The sequence below is a fragment of the Halichoeres trimaculatus genome, unplaced genomic scaffold (genome assembly GCF_033239565.1).
Source record: "Halichoeres trimaculatus isolate MK-OKI-2021-1 unplaced genomic scaffold, fHalTri1.1 fHalTri1_scaffold_2, whole genome shotgun sequence".
Lineage (NCBI taxonomy): Eukaryota > Metazoa > Chordata > Actinopteri > Labriformes > Labridae > Halichoeres > Halichoeres trimaculatus.
In genome coordinates, this window is record NW_027437180.1 from 38991186 (window position 1) to 39008176 (window position 16991).

General features: G+C 47.3%; 2 protein-coding genes across 3 annotated transcripts; one reads left to right on the plus strand and one right to left on the minus strand.

The window, feature by feature from the left end:
* Positions 1 to 1875: 1875 nt before the first annotated feature.
* On the minus strand, positions 1876 to 8373 carry cct4 (chaperonin containing TCP1, subunit 4 (delta)). Its single transcript, XM_074692905.1, has 13 exons — positions 8053 to 8373; positions 5836 to 5888; positions 5652 to 5741; positions 5446 to 5554; positions 5099 to 5363; positions 4780 to 4912; positions 3609 to 3748; positions 3410 to 3506; positions 3224 to 3334; positions 2991 to 3121; positions 2441 to 2675; positions 2143 to 2256; positions 1876 to 2035 (listed from the first exon to the last, which is right to left on the minus strand). The coding sequence occupies exons 1-13, from the start codon at positions 8168 to 8170 to the stop codon at positions 2021 to 2023; spliced, it is 1611 nt and encodes a 536-aa protein (XP_074549006.1). The 5' UTR covers positions 8171 to 8373; the 3' UTR covers positions 1876 to 2020.
* pus10 (pseudouridine synthase 10) lies at positions 7746 to 16541 on the plus strand. Of its 2 annotated transcripts, none has more exons than XM_074692891.1 (18): positions 7746 to 7818; positions 9038 to 9168; positions 9271 to 9528; positions 9614 to 9700; positions 11015 to 11049; positions 11222 to 11336; positions 11419 to 11480; positions 11563 to 11608; positions 11713 to 11777; positions 11858 to 11943; positions 12013 to 12138; positions 12221 to 12277; positions 12387 to 12463; positions 12551 to 12606; positions 12686 to 12803; positions 12882 to 13024; positions 15166 to 15265; positions 15367 to 16541. In XM_074692891.1, the coding sequence occupies exons 1-18, from the start codon at positions 7797 to 7799 to the stop codon at positions 15403 to 15405; spliced, it is 1623 nt and encodes a 540-aa protein (XP_074548992.1). In that variant the 5' UTR covers positions 7746 to 7796; the 3' UTR covers positions 15406 to 16541. The 2 variants fall into 2 exon arrangements, with proteins under 2 accessions (XP_074548992.1, XP_074549002.1); XM_074692901.1 differs by lacking the exon at positions 7746 to 7818 and adding an exon at positions 8556 to 8666 and having other exon boundaries at positions 15367 to 16537.
* Positions 16542 to 16991: the final 450 nt, after the last annotated feature.

Here is a 16991-nt window from a genome sequence, read left to right on the forward strand (position 1 = left end):
TTTTTAAAATACCATTTAAAAAATTAAAAATGTGCTATTTTGCCATGTCCCCGGTGCCCTTTCCACTGTTTCGCTCAAGAAAATTATGTTGTTTTTTTTTTTTTCAAAAATATTTCTGGGTATTTTTATTAAGCTATAAGGGGTTCTTTAAATATTTGATAATTTTATCAGCAAAAAATAATATTTTTGTCTAAAATTTCAGTTTAATATTTGTCCCTGGATTTAGTGTCCACCGTGTTATCCTAAGTTACTGTACCTTTAAGAAGGCTCCACACACATCAGCATGATGCAGTCTTTTAATGTGATGTCATTCCAGAGGAGGGAAATTCAACAGTGGTAAGATTACTCACTTTTCTTTTGTTAATTTTTATTGTAGTTCCTCTTTTATGATGAAGATCTAATGTGGTCAATCATAAAATGTCCACCGTGTTATCCCAGTTTTATGAGGAAAATGATCAAATATCATAATTTTAAAAGGTTCCTGGGTAAAAATGTTGATTTCTTGTGAGCTATCCAAAATCCTGTTAGCTTAAATGCTAATTAAGCTAGGCTAAAAGCTTTAAATTGAATTGAAATTAAATTTAGCAGATTGAGTTTGACCTTTATGCTTTTCACAAAGCTTAGAGTCATGTTTTTAAGAAGAATCATCAAAATAATAATAATAATAATAATAATAATAATAATTATATATATATATATATATATATATATATATATATATATATATATATATATATATATATATATATATATAATTTTTTTTTTTAACCATTTCTATGACCCAGAAGGCACCGCATTTAAAGAATGACCCAACAATCAATTTCAAATGAACAAATAGTAAATTCAGAAATAAATGAAGAGATTAATCTATAAACCAGCGGAACTGCAGCGCCCCCCAGAGCCCAAACGGTGAGTCATCACTCCATTGTGAAAGCATTTCATTTTGTTAAAGTCAGCTCACTGCCACATCATGTGTTCAAACCTCCCGCTTTAAGCAACCTATGGGAGCATCGTAAAGAATTCAATAACAGTGAGAGTAGATGTTTTAACAGTTTTAACGTACAGTACTTCCTTTTCCTGTTTAGTCTTACAATAACTCTGCTGCACATTATTTCCATTAAGTGAATCTAGTGAACAAGTTTCCATTTATTCATTTTCTGAACAGCTTGTCCTGTTCGGGGTCACAGGTGGCTGGGGCCCATCCCAGCTGTCATTGGGCGAGAGGCGGGGTCACCAGCCAATCAGAGGGCTGATACAGAGACAGACAACCAGAGACAGTTTTCATTTATATTTCTGCATAATTAGCATGCTGAACTGTGCTTTGACACCAAAGGAGACCTCTTCATGTACAGGCCACTGTTATAACGAGTCAGTGACATTTATTCTGTCTGTGAACTCCTTTTCTAGTTTAATTTCCTGGTGGATACGTGTAGAAAAAACACTATAAAGGATAAGCTTTGATGTGGTTTCTGTTTGCCTTTTTAACATCTTAAGACAAATCTCCTCAGACTCCCCTCCTCTTCCTGTGTGTGTTGTGTTGTATTGTGCAGGTTTGAAATAAAAATGTTACTGACTCCTATCGGGTCCAGTTTGTGGAAACACGGCGCTGTTGATGCCACGATCTGCCACATGAGGGCAGCGGAGGGTAGGACCACTGTGGACTCTGTGGGGTTATTTTTTTACAGTTCTGAGGTTAGGGTCACATCTCAGGGGATGGGGGTAGAGAAGTCAAAACCCAGTCAAACCCAGGGGGGTTCATTTTCTTGGTGTGTGAACAAAAGCAGAAAACTATAAATCACTGTTTTTTCATTACATCTGACGTTTGTAGCGTTTCACAGAGAGATAAAGACCTCCAAACCAAAGGATCACACAGGCAGCAGCTGGAGTCCACAAAACAAAGAGCCTTTTTATTAAATTATGCAACGAGACAACGACAGCGGAAATCTGGACAGACCACGGCCTCTGGTCCTCACAGTACGAGCAGGCTCAGCCCAGAACCCCCTGGACCCACACAGACCTCTTATCGGGTGTTCACCTGAAACGACACAGAAACAGGATCAGACCGAGTGTGAGGGACCAGGAACTGTTTGGGGGGGACCAGAAACTGGGCTGAGTTTGGATCCAGAGCACCCATGAACTCACCACGTCGTCGATCTTGAGGATGCTGCGGACCGTTTCTGTGGCCAGGGTCAGAGCGCTGATGGAGACCAGCAACGGCTGAACCACCAGCTCCTCCAGGATGTTGGAGATGCCTCCCTGTCACACACACACACACACACACACACACACACACACACACACACACACACACACACACACACACACACACACACACACACACACACACACACACACACAGAAAGCAGTCAGTGTTACTGCTTCATGTCACAGAGGAGGAAATGTGAACCCAGAGAGGAGGAGGAGGAGGAGGAGGACAGACCTTGCGGACGTTGATGCCGGCCATCTTGTCTCCCTGAGCGTGCCTGTTGCGGAGCTCGGTCACCGTGGAGATGGGGTTCAGACCGGCGTTCTCAGCCAGCGTGGAGGGGATCACCTCTAGGGCGTCGCTGTAAGCCCTCACGCAGTACGCCTCCATGCCGCCAAGCGTGCGAGAGTACTCCGCCAGACGCACGGCCAGCTCGATCTCTGGAGCGCCACCGCCTGCGATCAGAGCCCTGAGGGGGGAGAAGAGGAAGTGAAGCCAGGGGAGCTGAAGCCAGACGTCATACAGACTGACATGAAGGTAGGTGTGTGTGTGTGTGTGTGTGTGTGTGTGTGTGTGTGTGTGTGTGTGTGTGTGTGTGTGTGTGTGTGTGTGTGTGTGAGAAACCCCTCTGACCAAGCTGCTCACACAGCCTGGAGCTGAAGAGGGAGCTTCCACGTCACTGTTCCTCCGTTCGTTACGCCGCTGCAGGATGTGCAGCTGCAGCGGCGCCTTTGTCGGAGTGTGTCCCCGCTTTGAGGCGAGTTCCTGTTTGTGAGTGACCCACCTCTTCTTCACCAGGCAGCGGATGACGCACAGGGCGTCGTGGATGGAGCGCTCGGCCTCCTCGATCACCAGTTTGTTGGAGCCTCGCACCACGATGCTGACCGTCCTCCCGGGGCTGGAGCAGCCTGTGATCTGGACACAAACAGGAGCCAGTCAAAAACCACGCAGACCGCCTCCCCATCATGGCGGCTCTCAGAGCCTCCCCAGCCTCTGGAGGAGGACTGGGATTCGTACCTTCACCAGCTTGCCCGAGCCGTCCAGGTTGACTTCCTCGGCGAGCTCGGCTGTGCCCAGCATCTCTGGGGTGAAGTGGTCGATGTGGGCGATGGGTTTGGTGCCGATCGTCTGTGAGGGGAGGAGAAACTGTTAGTTCCAGCTCCTGTGAGCGTGGCGCCTCCTGTTGGACACATCAAACCTCACCTTACAGATGAACTCGATGTCCTCCCTCTCGATCTCCTTCACCACCATGATCTTCATTTTGTTGAGGAAGTGCAGGGCGAGGTCGCTCAGGGCGTCTCTGTGAGGGCGACACGTTAGCGTTAGCATAGCACGCTCATGGTCCAGAGTGGAAGGGACTCAGAGATGTGGATCTGGTCTCAGGTGGACTGTGAGTGCCTACCTGAGGATAGACTTCTGGATGAGCAGCACGTTGCAGCCAGCCTTCTTGATCTGTTTGACCATGTTGAGGATGTAGGCGCGCTCCTCCCGCAACACGCGGTCCATCTGGGCGTAGTCTGACACCACGATCTGGTTATCCATCTGTGAGGAGGAATCAGTGAAAACCCAGGTCTTTAGACTGGTTCTGGGGTCTCTGTTAATGTTTGACGACAGATCAGTGAAGATCTGGTCTTCACTCAGGTCCAGCTGCTTCCATCGAGTTACACTTTAGTTTTTAACTCTGAGCTGTGGCTGAAAACCTGAGAGAGGAAGTCCAGCCTGATATTCACCCTGATCACACCCCGATTAAAACCTGATCAGACCATTATCAGACCCTGATCAGACCCTGATCAGACCATGATCAAACCCTGATCGAACCCTGATCACACCTCGATGACACCCTGATGAAACCCTGATGAAACCCTGATCACACCCTGATCAGACCACGATTAGACCCTTATCAGACCCTGAGACCAGAGGAAAACTTCATGGGTCTAGTTTCTCACAGCTGGATCTCAAAAAGGTTGAAGTAGTTTCAAAATGCAAGAAGAAGAAACAGGAGTGAGGGTCAGGGATCAGAAAGTCCAGAGGTGGACCCAAAATCATCTCAGAGCTGAGCCGGAGGATCTGATTGGCCGTTACTGGAGCCGCCTGCAGCCCAATCACCATCAGACGCCGTCTGACAGAGAAGAGCTTTAAGATCGAACCCATCTTCAAAGGCCCCGTCTCCTTCAATGCCACAAACTCGCCATTTGGACTTTTTCAGAGAGCAGCAAACATGGGACACTGAAAGGAGAAGAAACTAGGATTCTCTGAGGAGAAGAACCTGAACCCTGACGTCCTGATGGCTTCAAGGTTACTGACAGTTTCTGATGAAGGGTCTGTTTCTGATGAACGGTCTGTTTCTGATAAACGGTCTGTTTCACGTCAACCGTTTTTTAATAAATCATTTTTCTGTCTCACTCCTGTTTCTTCTTTCTGCATTTTGAAGCTGTACTTCAAATCTTTTCCAGGTCCCACAGAGGAAACTGTGGATTCTGTCGTTTCTTCTCATGGTCCTCATGTCTGATCAGGTCTGGACTGTCCTGGTCTTTGGTCTCTGCTCTACAGCTGACACATTTAAGGGGACTTACGTCAGTTTTGGGGGGAGACAAGCAGAACTGGATGAGTCCAATCTTTGCTTTCTCCACCCGGGTCACACTGCTGTTGGCCACCCTCTGGGTCAGAACCAGACCCTCGACGAGCTCACAGTCATCAATGGTCCCCCTGAACACACACACACACACACAGAGGAGAAAAACAGGTCAGCTTTGGTCCGAGGCCTGGGTCCAGAAATGAGACGTCTGGTTATCAACATCGTTATTCTCATCGACACTTTAAGTCCCACACAAAGACCTGGATCAGACCAGGATCAGACCTGGATCAGACCTGGATCAGGACGCTACGACTCACCCCAGCTTCTTGATGATCTTGATGTCATGCAGGTCAACGCTGGTGGCAGTGGCAGGGTCGATGACTCTCATGACGGCGTCCACGCTCATGGGCGCCAGCAGGCTGGAGTACTGCGACACCACCTTGGAGCACAGCGACGTGGTGGCGCTGTTGAGCAGCGTCTCGCGGTCGCTCAGCTGCACTGGTCGGCTCATGGCCGTCAGCACCTCCACACCTTTCTCCACGGCCTTCTGGAAGGACTCGGAGATGATGGTGGGGTGGATACCTGGGGGACGGGGCAGCGTGTAAATTTCTGAACTGGTGGAGTAACATAAAGCTCTGAGACTGGTGCGTTCACGTTCCCTCACCCTTCTGCAGCAGCTTGTAACAGGCGTCCAGCAGCGCTCCAGCAATCACCACCACGGAGGTGGTGCCGTCTCCCGCCTCGATGTCCTGGGCTTTGGAAAGTTCCACCAGCTGAAACAGGAACAGAAACGACACCAGGTTACGGAGGACAGGTGGACTCAGGTAATTTCTCCTGGTTTGAATGGGCGTGTTCATCGGTGGAGCGTACCATTTTGGCTGCAGGGTGGAGCACCTGCATCTGCTTCAGGATGGTGGCGCCATCGTTGGTGATGGTCACGTCGCCTTTCTCGTCCTGGATCTGGCACAAACAAAGAGAAAAGCGGGGTCAGAAACAGGCTGGGCTGACGGCTCCTGGACAGGATTCGCAGCAGACGCAGCAGACGCTCACTGACCATCTTGTCCATTCCTTTGGGCCCCAGGCTCGTTCTGATGGCGTCTGCGACCGCTGTGAAACAAGCAGGAGGTGAGTCAGGAAGGGAACCCTCACCAAGTCCAACAATTTGTATTTTTTTTAGTAATTTCCAGGCACAGAAAATTCTTGTGTTTTGGTCTTTTTGTTCTGAGACGATGAAATGAACAGAGCACATTAATAATTTATGTGCAGATGAAGACACGACAAGAGAAAAAAGGCTCTGGCGTAACATTAAAGTTATAGAAATACTTTAAAAAAAACAGCTCAAATTCAGTCATTTTAATCTGAGGTTTCAGGGCGCGGCACTGTGTGCCACTCCCTGAAGTTAGCATCCTGTTTAACCTAACCCCTTAATCCTTCTGATACAGACCAAGTCCTGATCCAGACCTACTACACCCAGGCGCATCGGGTGTGGACTACATGATCCCATCAGGTCCACAGCAAGGTTCAAATAGTTTTGGATTTGTCATTACAGTTTAGTTTTAATTAGTTTTGACATTTTATTTTCCATTACAGTTTAGTTTTAATTATTTTAGAGCGGGCATTCTAGTTTTTTTTTTATTTTGATTTTTGCAACAAGGCTTAGTTTTAGTTTAGTTTTAGTTTTTTCATACGTTATTAACCAGATGCAGGATTCAAAAAGGTCAGAGTAAATATTTTGTCATACAGTTTATTTTCCAGTTCAACATAGAGCTCACTGCTCAGTCAATGCTGATACTGAACTGTTGGCTGCTGCCTTCAACACAAGAAAATAATATAAACTAAGTATAAATTATATAAAATAATGTTGACATAAATTACATAAAAATAATATTAACATAACTTATATAAAAAACAATATAATATGAGCTTCAATAAATAAAAACTTGGACTCTGTAACAATTAAACTATTACAGATGCTCTGATTCATTGCTCCACTACGTTTCGTCGCAGCACAGAGCACAGCCAGTCAGTGCAGTAAACAAGCACGTCCCAGTACGTCACTATGATGGTGCTGTATGACGCTGACAACTGCCGAAAACTGTTGTAAAATTGGTTGGGAAAATGTGTCGGATTAATTTAAATCCTAAAGGCTGTTAATATTGTCAGAAACGATAACTAAGGACATTTTGTCTATAATTTTAGTTAGTTTCAGTTAGTTTTGTGAACACATGATACAGTTTAGTTTACTTATCGTTTTTGTTTTCTTTTCTAGTTTTTATTAGTTAGAGTTAACTGGAAAGTGTTTTAAATTTAAGTTTTCCTTTTTAGTTTTGTTTTAGTTAACTATTATAACCTTGGTCCACAGTCTCTTCAAACAGAGCTGAGCTGTTGTTCAGAGGTGGTGCTGGGGTTGTGTTGAGTAGGGCTGCGGCTATCAAATAATTTAGTTTTTGAGTATTCCACTGAAAATCCCATCGATTAATCGAGTAATTGGGTTATATTCATTTTTGTTTAGTTAAAGAGCAGTTATTTTTCAAATGAAAATTTTTCTCTTAAAGAAATAGAATTTTCTGATACATCATGTCAATAAGAGCACTTGCTTTGGTTGCTCCAAAATTTGTAAACACGCTTTAACACATTTTTTGTGCCTTGTACATCTCATCAAATGTTGCGGACCCAAATGGCACCTGTTTCGTAGAATGACCCATTAGTCTCCAAACTCCAGAAAAGAAGCTAGATTTGTTGCTAGTTGCTATTTTGTATAAGAGGAAGCTTGAAAACTCTCTTAATATGGCCTCAGCTCTATTTGAAATACCACTCTTAGATCTTTTTTTAAATTAAACGATTCCTCGAGGCGGAGAAAATTACTCGGGTATTTTTGTAATCGAGTACCTCGAGTCATTCGAGGAATCGTTTCAGCTCTAGTGTTGAGTCATGAGCATCCTGCAGAAAGGGGGACCACACAGACCAAACCTCCTCCGACAACGGTCCGGGTTTTGCGGCCTGCAGCCCGTGGGGATGAGCCGCTTCAGACCCCACTGTGAGTCACATTTCATAAACCACGGTGTTTTGTTGTGTAGCAGTGTTGAGTCCAGAGTTCTCAGGACTGAGGCAGACAGGAATATTTTCAAAGAGCGTAAAGTTGTTCATTAGTACTTTATGAATGGGACCTGAACTGGTTGAAGCAACTCGACTTTCAATCAAAGACAGTCAGCCCAGTCAGAAGGTGTGAGGGGGTTTGTTCCGGATTTATCAGAATCAGACTTGGACGTACCTTTAGCAGCAGAGATGTTACTGAACCGGATCTGGGCCGGCTTGTCGCGGTCCACATACGCCCCTCCTTTGTTTCTGCTCATGTTTGCAGCCCTCGGTGCCGCTTTCGCTTCAGGCATCGTTACTCTATAATCGACGGAAAATGTGAAGATGAGTCTCTAGAACAGGATTGTATCGTCCCGGGTCCCGAACTGCTGGGTTCGGGTTCGGATGGACTCAGATTGTGGTCCCCACCCGATGCCGGTTAGAACCTTCGAGAGCTGCGGAGGGAAGAAGGACCCGGCTGTCAAACTGCGCGGAGCTTGGTGATGAGGTAATCAGACCAGAGGAATCGACTACCGATTCAAGAAGAGCCTGAGCCGTTATTCAGGAAACCAACACTACAGTTCAGCGGTGGTTGATAAGAGTTTTATTAAGTTTATTCAATAAAATAAACACAACTCTTTTCAAAAATTTATCGCCACAGCCAGAAAATCCAGGCTAATGCCGAACGAGCCGATCATGTTTGATTGCTTTGGTCTGTTGTGACTGAAACGGCAGTGTTGCTGCTTCGAGCATGCCTGTTTGTCTGATTTCTCTTCGTAAATCATCGTGAACGGATCGTCTGTGTGTCCGGTAGGTTTATGAAAGTCTTCACCGGCAGCTCTTTCTGCTGTTTCCCTTTCGCTGTAGTCTCATACAGGCCCACAGTTAGCTCAGTTAGCTTAGCATACAGCAGGGTGTGTAGACAGGCATGCTGCTGCTGCTGATAATGATGTTTATAATAAGAGTCTGCAGCTCTGTTTCCTCTCATCATGGTCTATATTTGATTTATCAGACCAGAATCACGCCTCCTCAGATCTTTGTGGACCAAGAGTTTCTAAAATATTTTGCCCCAAGTCATTAGCGCAGTAGTTTTCTTTACATGAAACAAAGTAAAAAATGTGAAACAGTTTTAGGAGAGGAGGTTTTAAACATCAGTCTCTGTCCTGTCTCCGTCCCTCCAGCCGTCATGCTGCCTCTGAAGGACAAAGACAAACCCATCGTCCAGAAGCTTCTGTCAGCAGGCTGCTGCGCTCGCTGCATCCTCAGGTTCTGCTGTGTGAGCGTCCAGGCTGCCTACAGACGACCCCACCAGGTGTGTGTGTGTGTCTGTGTCTGTGTCTGTGTGTGTGTGTCATCCTCCGTTCCCTCTTACTGTGAGACCCTGATCAGCTGTTTGATTCCCTGTCCACCTCAGGAAACACTCCAAGAACTAAAATCCTTCATCAGCGACGCAGACAACGGGAAACCAAAAGATTCAACAGAGGCCAAAGAAGAAAACATCGAATCCCATGATGCAGTGGGACCAGAGCCACCTGAGGACCCTCCCAGTAAAAGAGTTAAACTGGACCCCAGTGAGGGAGCAGCCGGAGGAGTGATGGATGGAGAGTGGAGTGTGTGTGTGGTGTGTTTGGGAGTCCTGCAGGAGCTGTGTGGTGCGGCGCAGGCTGTGAAGGTGTGTTTCATGTGGGGCGTTCTCTGCAGAGTCTCGGGGCCACGTGACGACACAAGCCTCATGTTGTTTGTGTTGATGTTTGCAGATAGCCAAGGCAGTGAAAGCAGAAAAGTACGAGTTTGATTCCCTGGTTCTGTCCGTGTCACTGCCCGCTCAGCTGTGTGTCCGAGAGGTGGGTCTGAGATCACCTCAGAGTGTCGCTTTTTATTCACATCTTCACCAGCCCCACCCCCTGAGAGCTCCACCTCTGTTCTTTAGCTGCTTCATGACACCAGTCCGTCAAACAAGATCAGATCATCAAAAATTGGTATTAAATCACTGCATGGGCTTCTTTTAGATAAAAAGGTGTTAAACACTTCATAGAACATTCCAGAGTTCTGGTGCCAAGAATGAAAAAGGTAGAACACTGGGATGTTTCATGAATTCATCGGACAGGATGTTTTTTTGGTGTCATGTTTTGTTGTGTTGATGCAGTTTTATGTTGTATTCCATCTTTTCTTGTTCTGTCTTATCAGAAAAAGCAGATTACAGCTTTCCATCTCATGTTCACTAACTTGTCATGTCGTCTCACAACGTCTCATGTCATCATATGTCGTCTCATGTTGTCTCATGTAGTCTCATGCCATCTCATGTCATCTCATGTCGTCTTACATCTTCTCACGTTGTCTCACGTCGTCTCACGTCTCTTGTCATCTCACGTCTTGTCATGTCATCTCATGTTGTCTCATGTCATCTTATGTCGTATCATATCATCTCATGTCGTCTAACATCTCACGTCATCTCATGTCGTCTCATGTCGTCTCACGTTGTCTCATGATGTCTCATGTCATCTCACGTTGTCTCATGTCATCTCATGTCCCATGTTGACTCATGTCGTCTCATGTCGTCTCATGATGTCTCATGATGTCTCATGTTGTCTCATGTCGTCTCATGTCTTATCATGTGGTCTCATGACGTCTCATGTTGTCTCATGATATCTAATGTCTCATGATGTCTGATGTTGTCTCATGATGTTTAATGTCGTCTCATGTCTCATGTTGTCTCATGTCGTCTCATGTCTCATGTCGTCTCATGATGTCTGATGTTGTCTCATGATGTCTGATGTTGTCTCATGATGTTTAATGTCGTCTCATGTCTCATGTTGTCTCATGTCGTCTCATGTCTCATGTCGTCTCATGATGTCTGATGTTGTCTCATGATGTCTGATGTTGTCTCATGATGTTTAATGTCGTCTCATGTCTCATGTTGTCTCATGTCGTGTCATGATGTCTCATGTCATCTCATGATGTCTCATGTTGTCTGATGTTGTCTGATGTCGTCTGATGTCATCTCATGTCGTCTCATGAAGTCTAATGATGTCTCATGATGTCTCATGTTGTCTGATGTCATCTCATGATGTCTCATGTTGTCTCATGTCGTCTCATGATGTCTCATATCTTATCATGTCATGTATTTAAGAAGTTACCTGTATTCCTCTGTCCTGCAGCACTCCTGTTGGCTTCACGTGAAGAATGAATTAAGGTCAGACATTTCTCCTGTATTTATACTTTTCAAACATGGATCTGGATCTGGTCTGATCAGGTCTTCATCCAGATCTATATTCAGGTCTATATTCAGGTCTATATTCAGGGCCTCATTCAGGTCTTTATTCACTGAGGCGTTTGTTCATTGGCTGGTTTCCTCTGTTCCTCAGAGCGAAGAGTGTGGCGGTCGATAAAGATGACATCATCCAGGTGAAGGAGGCCTTTAAGTGGGTCCTGCAGGGTCTGGTTTCTAAGGAGCTGGGGGGCGTGGCTGTGGTCACCAGGGTAGGTTTGACGCCACAGAAAGACAGCATGTCCTGTCTCGTCTCGTGTTGTCAGTAAACTGAAGAGCGTGTCCTGTTTTCAGAGCGTGTTCGAGGTTGGCGTGGAGTTCACTCACCCTGAGACGGACGCTGACTGCCACTTCCTGTGAGTCCGCTATGACGAACTGACGGTAAACGAATCAAAGACAGGAGTTGGGTTTGACGGCTGTGTCTTCTCTCTGTCACAGAGCAACAACGTGTCCCGACTGCTTCAAACCCACCAAGAACAAACAGGTGAGGAGACTAACGGGTGGTTTTCATGAAACTTCCCGCAGCTGGAGAAGGCGTGTGTGTTTGAAGCCAGCGGACTCTGCAGCTCTCTCTGTCTGTCTCTGCAGTCGGTCTTCACCAGGATGGCTGTGGTCAAAGCTCTGGAAAAGATACCTGACGCCAAGTTTCTGAGGTGGGCGTGGTGTTGCTTATTTCTCCCTGTCTCTTTAAGAAACCTTCTCTTCCTCTGAACCTGTTCCCGTCTGGTTGCAGACACTACCCGAGTCCTCCTGCTGCACCGAGCGGCAGCTGCAGCTCTCAGGACGTCCAGTGTCTGCACGTCTCAGTCTTCGTGGCAGGTATTTGAAGAGGTTATTTGACGGTTTGTGTGGTTGATTTTCTGTTCTGACGTTGTTCACGTTGTTCAGGGAGGTACAACAAGTTCTGCCGCAGTCTGCCTCAGACGCCATGGCTCATCGACGGAGAGAGGAGGATGGAGTCGTCTGTGGAGGAGCTGATCGCTGCGCCCGTCCTTTTGTCCTTTAGAGCCGACGGTGAGTCCAGACTTTGGACTAAGTGACGCATGAAGTTTTTCTGAACTTGGTTTCATCGTTTTCTTTCCTCCTTCGGTCACAGGGTTTAACTTCTCGTCGTCCGGTCGAGAAGACGTGGACGTTCGGACTCTGGGGAACGGTGAGGCGCCTTTTTTTTACCCGTTTCCAGTGCTGCTGCGGGGAAATGTTCAGCCTCCTAAGGAAAGGATGATGTTTGTATTTTCCTCTTGTTTTGCTTGGGTTGGCAGGTCGTCCATTCGCCATGGAGCTGCTGAATCCTCACAGGTCCAGACTCAGCAGGGTGGAGATGAAGCAGCTGCAGGAGGTGGGCTCACTTTGTGCGTCTGTCAAAGGACTGAGGTAGAAACGGTGAGACTTTCTGATGCTGACTGATCCGGTTTCCTTTGTTCAGACCATCAACGCATCATCCGACAAAATCCGAGTGAGAGATCTGCAGATCGTGACCAGGTCAGAGAGCAGGAAACAGAAAGAGCTGCATCTGTAAAGCCCAGTCTCTCACTCAGGTTCGTTCTGTGTCCGACTTTAGAGAGGCCATGAGCCGCATGAAGGAGGGCGAGGAGGAGAAAACCAAGTCCTACACAGCGCTCATCTGGACCCAGAAGCCCATCGAGAGACAGGACATCACCTTCATCGACGATATCAAGGTGATAGAGTGGAGTCGGTTGGTGAAAGGCGTCAGAGACAACTGAATCTGATAAATCTCTCTGCTTGTCCCCATCCAGGATCTGACCCTGGACCAGAAGACTCCTCTGAGGGTTTTACACCGGCGAGCTCTGGCCGTGCGTCAGCGAGTCATCCACAGCATGAGCACACGGTACCTGGACTCCCATCACTTCTACCTGGGGCTGAAGACGCAGGCGGGAACGTATCCTCACGCTGGGTCTGTGTTAGCCCCCTCGTCCGTACACTCGTTTGTACGCCCGTTCGTATGCCAGGCAGAACCAGCAGTGGAGGTTTAAAGCTACAGACGCATGTTTCCTCAAACCTGTTTCTTTTCTGTGATCCAGAATATTCCTCCGTACACACGAGGACACTGAAACCACCTGAAGAGTGTGCCCTCAAAAAATCAGTCCGTTGCTTTGACATTAACAAGACAGTTGTTCCCGTGTGGTCAGGATGCAGGATCATATCTGAACGTTATCCGCATCAGTCGATGATGGCTAAAGATAAAATATCAGATATCAGCAAATACGCGAGCTGTGCAGTGTAGAATCAGGTACTGAGGCTGCAGATAGTTTTAATTCCTCCCTGTGTTTTTTTTTTCATGGTGCAGAATGAGTTGTCACTTATTTCTCTCCTGTTTGAAGTGAAATTTCAGTTAGTGCAGCAGTTGGTACAGTTAGTGGACTCATGTACAATCAAAGAGCATCCATTTTATCCAGTTTGGGTAAAAGTGCTGAACAGTTGTTCTGCTCACATGTTTCCTGTGATCAGGGGCTTCATGCTGTGTCAGGTTGGCCCAGTGGTTGGCCCTGGTGTTGGCCCTGGAGTTGCCCGGGGGTTGGATCTGGGGTTAGGTCTGGGGTTGGCTCTGGGGTTGGCCCTGGTGTTGGCTCTGGGGTTGGCCCTAGTGTTGGCCCTGGTGTTGGCTCTGGGGTTGGATCTGGGGTTAGGTCTGGGGTTGGCTCTGGGGTTGGCCCTGGTGTTGGCCCTGGTGTTGGCCCAGGGGTTGGATCTGGGGTTAGGTCTGGGGTTGGCTCTGGGGTTGGCCCTGGTGTTGGCTCTGGGGTTGGCCCTAGTGTTGGCCCTGGTGTTGGCTCTGGGGTTGGCTCTGGGGTTGGCCCTGGTGTTGGCTCTGGGGTTGGCTCTGGGGTTGGCCCTGGTGTTGGCTCTGGGGTTGGCTCTGGGGTTGGCCCTGGTGTTGGCCCTGTGGTTGGCCCTGGTGTTGGCCCTGGGGTTGGCCCTGGAGTTGGCCTGTGGTTGGCCCTGAGGTTGGCCCTGGGGTTGGCCCTGAGGTTGGCCCTGGGGTTGGCCCCTGTGTTGGCCCTGAGGTTGGCCCTGGGGTTGGCCCCTGTGTTGGCCCTGGAGTTGGCCCTGGGGTTGGCTCTGGTGTTGGCTCTGGGGTTGGCTCTGGGTTGGCCCTGGTGTTGGCCCTTGGGTTGGCCCTGGGGTAGGCCCTGGTGTTGGCTCTGGGGTTGTCACTGGGGTTGGCTCTGGGGTTGGCACTGTGGTTGGCCCTGGGGTTGGCCCTGGAGATGGCTCTATGGTTGGCCCCGGGGGTTGGACCTATGGTTGGCCCTGGGGTTGGCACTGGTGTTGGCTCTGGGGTTGGCTCTATGGTTGGCCCCGGGGGTTGGACCTATGGTTGGCCCTGGGGTTGGACCTGGGGTTGGCCCTGGGGTTTGTCTTAGGGTTGGCCCTGGGAAGGTGGGTGTTGATGTGGTTTCCTCAGGGAGAGCATCATCAGATTTTGCATTCGGACGTACCATTTTGTTGTTTTGTCGTTATGTTTGAAAGGAATTGTCATAAACAGTTTTGCCCTGCTAATTATGAAATATTTTTGCTATTTAGCACAAAAATGAAACATTTATAAGAATGTGATAAAGTATGCTTCATAGTGCTGTGTGCAATCTCTGATCCAGGATGATCTCTGCAGTCGGTGTGGAAAAATGATTGGTTATCATCTGAATGACTTGTAAAATACCGGATATCAGCAAAAAATTCAAAATGCATCCCTACCATGAGGTTTGAGCATCTTCTTGAACAAGCCGTAGAATTCAAACCTATAGAGCGTGCTCGTCAATGTGCCCTAAAGACACGGATCAGAGGACGAACTTCTGACTGTGAAATCAAAGCTCCACCTTCTTGTTAAAACTTGTGTCCAGTTAAACTCTGTTCAGCAGCTGAGGTAAAGACTGAACACAGAGGAAGTAAACAGGACCTGGGATCCACCAGGGGGCGATAGATCAGGGTGTTTGTCTTTATCCCAAGTAATGCTGAAGGTTTGAGACGGTGACGGTATCAGACAAACAAAGGGTGCAGTAAAGTTCCTCAACACCTCAACAGCTACATCAAAGAGTTCGTCCACGGGGACTTCGGACGGACCAAACCCAACCTGTGTCAGCTGCTGAAGAGCGACACGGACATCCTGGAGCTGGACGTGGAGGTGGGGACAGGGGGAGGGTGGTGTCCGTAGCTTTGCTGTCTGCTGTTTGATGTGAGCCGAACACCTAACCAACACCACCCTGTGCTGTGTTTTCTCCTCAGTCCGTGGACGTGGACTGGCCTCCACCCATACCTGAGTGAAGCTGCCACAGGCCTGGTCTGCCCCTGGGGGCTACAGGTCTGGACTCAACTGGTTCTGTCAGGTCTATCAGGACCATGGGCGTGGGAGGAAAGCCTGAACCCTGCGTCTCCTTTGAGAAACCTGAAGTGATCCTGGTTCCTGCTGAGTCAGCTCTTTCTGACCCGGTTCCTTCACAGGAAACCAGTTTGATCAGGAAAATGTTTATTTCCTGTTAAAAAGAACACAAACGTTTTTGGGTTTTTTTCGTTACGAGTCTGTGAAACTGCTGACTGCAGCAGGTTTTTCTCTTTGTTTCTGGATCTGATGGATTTTAAAATAAAAGCTTAGCATGGACGTTGGTGCCACCAAGTGGACAGAACCTGCGGTGCAGTTTGTCTTGTGGGCGACACCAGAGGAAAGTAGCTGTGCCCCCCCCCTTCAGGCCAGGACCCTGATTAATAAAGTGAAACTCTGGGTTTAACTGGGACCTTTTCTTTTAGCTTCATTAACAAAACGTAAGAGTTTGTTCGTCATTTTAACTTGACATGTTTTAAAATCAGCTGGTCAGATTTTTGTTTTCTAAAGAAATTTCAAAACCTAGAAAACAAAGTCGACACATCCCATGAAAAACTGGTGACGAACAAACAAAAAATATTATATTTATATTTTCTAAGGTTTGAAACATGAACATTATTTTCATGAGGTCTACACCAGACTTCCTGTGATGAGCTCATAAGGATCTCCTCCTGACACATCGGAGTGTGGGCCTCAAACACCAAGGCCTGCCTATAGCTCCGCCTCCAGAGGGCTGGCCAATCAGAGGGAAGGGGGAATCATGTTCAAATACTATGGGAGCCCCCGAGGGTCAGAATAAAGACTAAAAAAAAAGAAAGACAAACTTCCATGAGGAGATAAGGACATGCAGGATGTTGCTTTGTCAGCAGGGGGCGCCAGCAGAAAGGTAGTACCCTCTGAAGCTCCAGAGAAATGAAGAGCCAGGACAGCAGAAACCCTGAAATGTATTTCTTTTAATTTAATTCAAAATAAATACTACCACGGCAACGCAAGTCCACTACGGGGGTCTTGCCCTAATGTTTTGGTAAGAAAACAAACAAGCAAACGATCAAAGAAAAAAACAAAAACAAAGAAAAAGAGACTTCAGTTAATGCATCCATCATCATCATCATCATCATCATCTTCATCATCATCATCATCATTCTGTAGCGACTTCTCAGAGGTGCCTTTTTTAACGACATACAAGGTAACACTGCCTAGAATGACCAACATAAATAAAACAGATACTATGGTACAAAAAATCGGGGGAGGGAGGAGCAAGGGATGATGGGATTGGAGTAGCCTGATGGAAACAGCACTGAGAAAAAAAAAGTCCACCATGGCCCCGTTTTTTTCTTTTTGAGAGCGTGAAGGGAGACGGAGACGACAGTGCAGACTCCACAGGTACAGAGTCAGAAGTCCATCATCGGCAGGAAACCACGGCGTCCAAGAAAGGGAGGCAGGGGGCGGGGCTTGTTCTCGTCCCGAAGAGGAGAAAAACAACGTAAGGGTCCGGCTGTTTGACATTGTCTTTGTTTTTCTTCCTGTTTTT

Coding starts and splice junctions, on each gene's coding strand:
- pus10 (XM_074692891.1), top strand. CDS start 7,797: ATGAGCCGCTTCAGACCCCACT. Junction 9,529..9,613: donor GTGCGGCGCAGGCTGTGAAG/GTGTGTTTCATG, acceptor TGATGTTTGCAG/ATAGCCAAGGCAGTGAAAGC. Junction 11,944..12,012: donor CGTCTCAGTCTTCGTGGCAG/GTATTTGAAGAG, acceptor CACGTTGTTCAG/GGAGGTACAACAAGTTCTGC.
- cct4 (XM_074692905.1), bottom strand. CDS start 8,170: ATGCCTGAAGCGAAAGCGGCACCGAGGGCTGCAAACATGAGCAGAAAC. Junction 3,335..3,409: donor ACATCGAGTTCATCTGTAAG/GTGAGGTTTGAT, acceptor CTCCCCTCACAG/ACGATCGGCACCAAACCCAT. Junction 2,257..2,440: donor CCGGCATCAACGTCCGCAAG/GTCTGTCCTCCT, acceptor TGTGTGTGACAG/GGAGGCATCTCCAACATCCT.